The 7409-nt window shown below is 47.0% G+C and overlaps 2 protein-coding genes across 2 annotated transcripts in view; both read right to left on the bottom strand.

Annotated features, from left to right (window-relative positions):
- Nucleotides 1-1755: 1755 nt before the first annotated feature.
- TbgDal_I3020 (acetyltransferase, putative) lies at nt 1756-2274 on the bottom strand (the record flags this gene model as incomplete). The annotated part of the gene is made up of 1 exon (XM_011773277.1): nt 1756-2274. The coding sequence occupies one exon, from the start codon at nt 2272-2274 to the stop codon at nt 1756-1758; it is 519 nt and encodes a 172-aa protein (XP_011771579.1).
- Nucleotides 2275-3133: 859 nt separating this feature from the next.
- TbgDal_I3010 (hypothetical protein, conserved) overlaps nt 3134-7409 on the bottom strand; it is a gene marked incomplete at both ends in the record, with an annotated part of 4704 nt that continues 428 nt past the window's right edge. Inside the window, one exon of the mRNA XM_011773276.1 lies at nt 3134-7409. This exon is cut by the window's right edge and continues 428 nt beyond it. Coding sequence (XP_011771578.1) covers nt 3134-7409 — 4276 coding nt within the window.

Here is a 7409-nt window from a genome sequence, read left to right as displayed (position 1 = left end):
AACATATATATGTAGGAATGTATTTATTTCCTTTTCTCTTGCTGAGGTCACCGCGAAGTCAGCAGTGACAAAAAAAAACAATAAAAAACAAGAGGAAAGGAAAGGAAAGGAAAATAAAGTAAAGTAATATTTTTATTATATTGTAATCACAAAAGTAAAAGTAAAAATAAAAATAAAAATTATGGAGGTGAACAGTAATGGAAAGGAGAAAGGAAAAAGGAAAAAAAAAAAGAGTAACAAAAAGTTCCCTCTCCTTCTAAAAACAAATTAAATTGCTCTCAAAAAAGGAAAAAAGGAAAATAAAAACTCCGCGAAGGCCTGGTCGGGGGCACAAACAAAGCGCATTTATAATTTATTCGTCTTTAAAAAAAAAAAAAAAACACACACACACACATTTATTTAACGATTTGCTTTCTTTGAACACACATGCAAAATAACGCACATGCGCTTACAACTAATTACTACCACGCGCTTCTCCCTCCCCCTTCTCTCTCCCTCAGGTGTTGAAAAAAAAAAAATATGACAAAACGTACTTTTATTTTCTCCTCCTCCTCTTTTTTTTTTTTGCTTTTCGCTTTTTGCTTTTTGCTTTTTTTTCATGTCCCCTCCTCTCAATCACTTCTTTTCCTTTTTTTTTTTCAATTTAAGTTACTCAGTGGGTCAAATGAATTGACATCATTTCAGGAAAATGAGAGAAGAACAATTAAAAAAAAAAAAAAGTAAAAAAAAGAAACAAAAAAAAAATGAGCAAATTGAGCAATAGCGCGTTTCAACCTCATAAGAAATACGTGTATGCATTTACCCATACATGTATTTCTTTTTCGGTATTTGAGCGTTCTTTTACTTCATTTATTTACTTTTTCTCTTCGCTTTCTTTACTTTTTTTTTTTTAATTATTTTCGGATACAAAAAAGTAAAGGAAAAAACGACGTTTATGGGGGAGGAGGGGGGCGGACGGCAGCACGCGGCACGTTGTAATTCTTTCGTATCTGTACAATTTATATGGCGGATTCAAATATGAGCACTAATATATATATATATATATCTAGAAATATAGGAAAGAAGGAAAATAGTTCTTTTCTTTTAAAAAAGAAAAAAAAATCATTTTCTGCGGTGCTGATTTCCTCATTTTTTCTTATGCTTATACGGTACACGGTAGAATCATTACCAAAAGAAAATTACATAAAAGAGTGAAAGCATCAGCGTTTGACCAAACAAAAAAAAAAAGGCAAAACTAAAGGAAAGAAGAAAGGGAAAAGTAAATGGAAGGAGTACAAAACGCGAATGGAAGGGAAAAAGGGAGGGAATTATAGGCAGAGATGGAAAAACAAACAAACATAAACATAAACATAAACATAAACATAAACATAAACAAAAACAAAACGAGGAACCCGCACCATGGAAAGAAAAAAAAGCAGCCCGCCAATACCAACATACCCAAGGAAACATGGCGGTTGTGAGCTTCACCGGTCACAAGAGGAGAAATAGAAAGGGAACAGTAAATAAAATAATAACAGTAATAATCATAACGCAGCCAAGGAGTTTACACCAAGTAAAACCCCCAGTCTGTCGCACACTTACGCATGCATAATTCATCTTATGCCGACACGGCTCTTTTTCTATTTGTGCTTAGTGCTCCCCTTCTCTTTTCTCCCTCTTTTCCTTCTCAAACTTCTCTTTTCTCCACAGTAATCAAAAAGAAAAAAAAAGACAAAAAAAGACAAAAATAGGTAAGCATATAAACACAGTTCCCCTTCAATATTTGCTTTTCATGCGACCCATCAACTGGTATTTCTCCCTCTTCATTCCCACTTGCTTGTACGCCCTGATTGCTTTTTCGTTCTTACTATTTACGGCCAAACGCAATCCGCAGTATTTGGGGTCCTCAGCCATGATGCGTATTAAATGATCATAAAACTTTTGAAAAATACCCTGTTTGCGCTTCGAAGGAATAATGTAGACGGATTGAATCCAAAGGAACAGTTTGCCGCGCCAATCGGACCATTCATAAGTTACGGTCATAACTCCAACAATTTGTGGAGAGGACCGGTTGCCATCGGATGGCCCTTTGATGTTCGTGTCACCTTTCGGGACCTCTTCGGCAACATAAAGTCGACCGAGGCTCCCTTGCTCGAACAGAGTTGTGACGCCCCGGCGAACTTCGCCCTCGTCAAGCTCCACGTTTTCCGTCTCGGAAGCCAGAGACATGAGCATCCGAACCATAATCCCAGCGTCAGCAGGGACGGCGTCACGAATGCGGTACGCGGAAGTCATGCCTGTGATGAGATGTTATCCCTTACTAGTCAATATGTCACATTACAGAGGGAAATTAAAATGAAAAATGGATAACAAAGAAGAAAATGTTGACGCACAAAGCAGGCAAGTTGGGACCACATGCTTTCCGTATCCTCATCAGTGCGGGTTAATAGAAACAAGAAAACAAACAAACGTAAGATGAAAATGAAAAAGAATTGGCGCCAGATTGACGAATAAATAGAAAGAAGAGCACATCTTAGTGAAAATTAACACATCAGGCAGCAAAAAAGCAGTATGAACTGCAAATAGAGGGAGATCAGCCTTGATACTGTTGCCACACTATAACTGGAATACTTTACCTTTCGCCTAACCTCCCTTTTACACACGCGCCTGACAGTTTTTTTTTCTTTCTTGCCTGCCCAAACATACTCTCTCTCTCTCCACACCCCTTGCACACAGTGAGCCAAATAAATAGCCGTTGTTCCTATGATTTCATCCTGCCAACACCGATTTCTATGCGCACATTGGAAACAAACAATGTCTCTATGTACCCCATCCCGCACAACACACAAATACACACACAGACACACACACACACACACACACACAGACAGAGACTTCTCTCCCTCTCTTCCCTTCCCTTCTATCCATTGTCACGCATGTTCTCGTTCGATCCGAGCCCTCATCCATCACCCCTCACGAGGCACGCTGAGCTTAAGTTACATTTGCCTCAAGCATCCTTTATATATATATATATACATGTATGTGTATGTGTGCGTGTACATGTACGTGTATACGCACATTCCCGATCCACCACAAAATTCTATGGTACGAAAGCGCGATGCTGCGCCACTCTGAGTTGGTGGCTCAAGATTTCCTACACGCCAACGTTGTCATGACTTCCGCCACTACCACTGCCGTCGATATCATTACCAGCCGCAGCCGCAGACAACTTGGTCTCAACCACAAATCCTACGCTACCATTACTGTTGTCCTCTTCCTCTTCGCGGTAGCGCTTCAGCAAAGCCGCCCCGAAAGAGGCGCTGCGTGGAGTGAAGGTTGCCGATGAATCGTGGCCCACATCGAGCAAAAGTGAATCAAGCGAAACGGGACCACCATCATTCACATCGAGGAACGGATCAGCAACCTCATTAGTCACTGGTAGCGATGAAGACACGGCATTCTGTGGTGAAAGAAAAGGCTCCACCTTTGGGACGAAGTGAGTCGTCGTTACACTATTATTCTGAGTTCTGGTAACTGTGGTTGTCGTTGCCAAACCCCCTGCAGTGTAGAGGCCGTTGGTAGAATCCTTCTGTGTGGCGGGGTGTACGGTTTCTGTACTAATCCCTTTTTGGGGATGCATAACATTTCCTTTGTTACACCCGGGGCCTTGTGCTGCAGCCTCTGGTGACTGCATGCCAGCACCATCGCCTCTTTTCGGTGTCCCCGAAGCGGCAGCTGAAGTTGTTAACGATGGTGACAACAGTGGAGTCACAGCACTTGCGTTTGATGACAAGCGCTGCTGGGGTGATCCCATAACATCCCTCCCCATTTCTAAGTCCTTTGTCCTTCCTTCACTTCCCTCCGCCTCAAAGGTATCCTGCGACTGCGAATCTCCGAGAACAAGCATGGTGGTGGAGGGTGGTGCGCCTTTTTCAGGCGACTGGGTTAACGAGCGACTCTGTAAAGCTGACAAATCAACCGAACTTGTTGCCGCCTTCACCGACTTGTTGAAGGGGTTTATCGGTTTCTTGGGCTGCGGCGGTGCCTGCACTGCCGTCGCTGCAGTCGAAGCGGTTGTGGGAGCCTTTCCACCCGTGGGCCGCTTGCTAAAAGGGTTCGTTGCCTTTGAGGCTGATGATGGTCCCAGAACCGCGGGAGTTTTGGTGCTTACGGCGCCAGCACCTCCTGGCGAGGCTCGGAGAGATCTCCCTGGCGATGGAGAAGAGTTTGGAGCGTCAGCAAACGTGACACGCCGCCGTGTGGGGAAACTCGAAGTTGCACAAGAACTGTTAGCGGTTTCGGGCTTATCTTCCACCTGATTCAGAGAACGGTCCGGACTTCCAGCAGTTGGGTTGCTGCTGTTGGTACCATCGCCTTTGGCGTTGTCGTGGCCACATTCATTGCTGGTGGCACCGAGGCTGCTGTGGACTTTGGTGGAATCCCCACTGCCGTTGTTATTGTTCATCTCAGACTTTTCTTTCATGAGCATCTTCCTCAACAGCATATCCCGCTCTCGCTCGCTCACAACGGAGCCCTCCAAAGGTAACGAGCAGCGTCTCTTTTTCCTGGACTTTACGCGCACCTCCAACAAGGCGAGAAGTTTCTGCACAAGCTGCGCATGTCCCTTTGCGTTTGCCTCCTTCGCACATACCTCAATATTGTCTCGAAGTTCAAGAAATGTGGCAAGATCCACCGCTCTCGAGGTCTGCTGATCACCTAGTGCCTTATTAAAGAACTCCATAATCTTCTTGTCGTGCAACATATCGTGTTTCGCGATATTACTCGTATAAAAGTCGCTACGTCGCTTTATCTCATCTGTGCGGACCTCACGGCGTATAAGATGATCCCACATGACCGTATCCCGCTCTGTGCCAGAGTGTAACAGAGGAAGAAACAATGATACCCGCTCAGTTGGTAACCCACTTGCAACGGCAGCTGGATAGGGTGGATCGTCTTTGCATGAACGATAGACAAGCATGGACTCATCACACACACCCCAAATCCACAGGTTGTAAGTTTGATCATTCATACACCGCGGATCATAGACCGGAACCCAACTGCCACCCCAATTCTGTGTGAACATCTGCAACACACCAGCGGTGTCGGCAATGTGAAGTGGACCATCCTCTGACCAACCCATCCATTGCAGCTGATGTGTTGTAGTGACTGGAACAGTGGTAGCGGGCACCACCACACTTCTAGAGCCCACATCGAGCACCTGAAGCCGCAACTCCCCACCCCCCTCAAGGTAACACACAGCAAGTGGGTCAAAATCTGCCCCGTAGCCCTGCATCACTTTTTTGCTGTTGGTTCCCACCATCGCTACAATGCGAGGAAATAGGCTTATTACGGCGAGCTGCAATCCAGAGAGTGAGAAAATACGAAGGTAACGGCTCGTTGCGGCGGCCGTATAGCGCACACCGGTGGCAATGCAACGCACCACCTCACCCGTGTGAAGTCGCAACCGCCAATCAGGTTGTAAGCCAATAGAAACAAAGGTGCGGTAGTAAATGGTAAGACGTGGAACGAGGTCATCAACACTTTCCATGTCAGTAGCCTCCTGCGCAATAACAAAAGCAGCCCCAACAGGACTGAGAGAAGCCATAAGCATTGTCCCACGCTCCAGAACCCGTACTGCTTGCAGGGACATATCGTGAAAGTGAATTGTGGTCGCCTCGGCTGTGCAGTGAATGTACCCAACGGAGTTATAGGCAAGGTAGCAACTGCCCTCCTCCCCAGGGGGCGTTGCGCCAATCTGAAAGAAGTAATCCATGACAGGTGATCCACCCATGGCTGCGCCCGAATGTGTGGCAGCTGCGTCGTTCGGCAAGTGTGTGGAGCTTGATGTACTTCCAACGTCCACCGCTTCACTGTCACAGTCGTTGTCACCACCGTCATTGAATTTCTTTCGACCATGTCCCCTCACGGTACTGGAGACATGGTTTCCATCATAATCATCCTCACCCTCCTCATCCTCCTCCTCGCGACCGTCGTCGTCACTGTTACCGTCTGATGACTCTTCTGCCTCGTCATCGAGGAAAACTGACCGGCGGGGGGTTCCCGTAGCATCACCATCCTCCACGTCACGTATTACTCGACGGGGATCTTCCCTCCGCCATCGGGATGGTCGCTCCTTTTGATCGATCTCATCGTCGTACGTCGGATTCGTCCGCTTCAGATCCGCAACCACTTGTTTAAAATCCTCCTCCAGAGCCATAACCGATGATCCTGAGGAAACTGACTTGACACCACCGCTACTACCACTATCGTCGTCATCAACAATAAACCCATCGTCACTACTGTTGCGACCACCACCGTCCCTCACCTCCCGGTTATTTCGTTGCCCCGCCTTATCGCCATTCATCACGTCCCTGATTCGGTCCCTCACAGATGGCTCCGTCTTCAACTTCTTCTTTGTTCCTCCACAGTCACTTTCTGACACCCTGTTAGTCTTGGCTTCACCTTCCGTGGCACCCTTTGTTGATGCTCCCACAGCCTTTGGAGCCTCCCGTTTCATATATGTCACCCTCCCGTCCAGCGTCCCCACAACCACATCGCCACTTGTTGAGTCCACTTCGGCGTCCGCACAGCCCGTGTAATTTTGTGACCGGATTCGCACAATATTCCACTTGCGTGTATCCACTTTTCCCACAACAGTACCTGCCCCGCTCACCAGGAGCACGGATATCACGTGCACACTCAACGGGTGACATGCCACACCAAGTAGATCCGTGAGCCCAAGACTATCAATATTACCAACATGTCGAAGCCGATGAGTATATGGGGGCGTGGTCGCCTCTTCAAAGCGCAGCACACGCGCCTCTGTCACTCGAGGAACCAGCAGAAACAAAGCACCATTTCCAGTGGTGCACCAGGTGAGGCGATAGGCCACTTCGTCCTCTCGCTTAGCCACCGGTGTTAACACATTTGGAAGAACAATCTTCAAGTCCTTCAGCCGGTTAGCCCTTTCCTGTGACTCTTGGGAGTTTTCACGTGAGAAGTGCGACGATGCCGAATCATTTGACGACGAGCTGCAAACTGAAACAACACCTAGCGCACAGCTAGCAGACGCAACTGCCAACACGCCCCCACACGGTGAAAGAGCGAGAGAAACAACCGGGGATGGCACACACATAGGAATAGTTTGCACCACACAGCCACTTGGTGACATGTGAAGGCAACGTAACGAGTCGCCCGCAATAAAGACACGCCGTCTCTCTGAATCAAACAGTACCGTCCGCAATTCACCAGTTACACGACACATGACGCGCACCGTGTGCTCCCCGCTGTTAGCATCGGCTCCAGCAGTGGAAGCATTTGTGTTGCTGTTATTGTTGCTTGTGGCGTTGACGTCGCTAATAACATTTTCATGGAGTACGACGGTGCCGTCACGGCCACAAGAGATGGCAAGACACAGGGCAGTGTGAAGT

The sequence above is a fragment of the Trypanosoma brucei genome, chromosome 1 (genome assembly GCF_000210295.1).
Source record: "Trypanosoma brucei gambiense DAL972 chromosome 1, complete sequence".
In the NCBI taxonomy this organism is placed as follows: Eukaryota; Euglenozoa; class Kinetoplastea; order Trypanosomatida; family Trypanosomatidae; genus Trypanosoma; species Trypanosoma brucei.
This window is presented reverse-complemented; position numbering and strand designations above follow the sequence as displayed.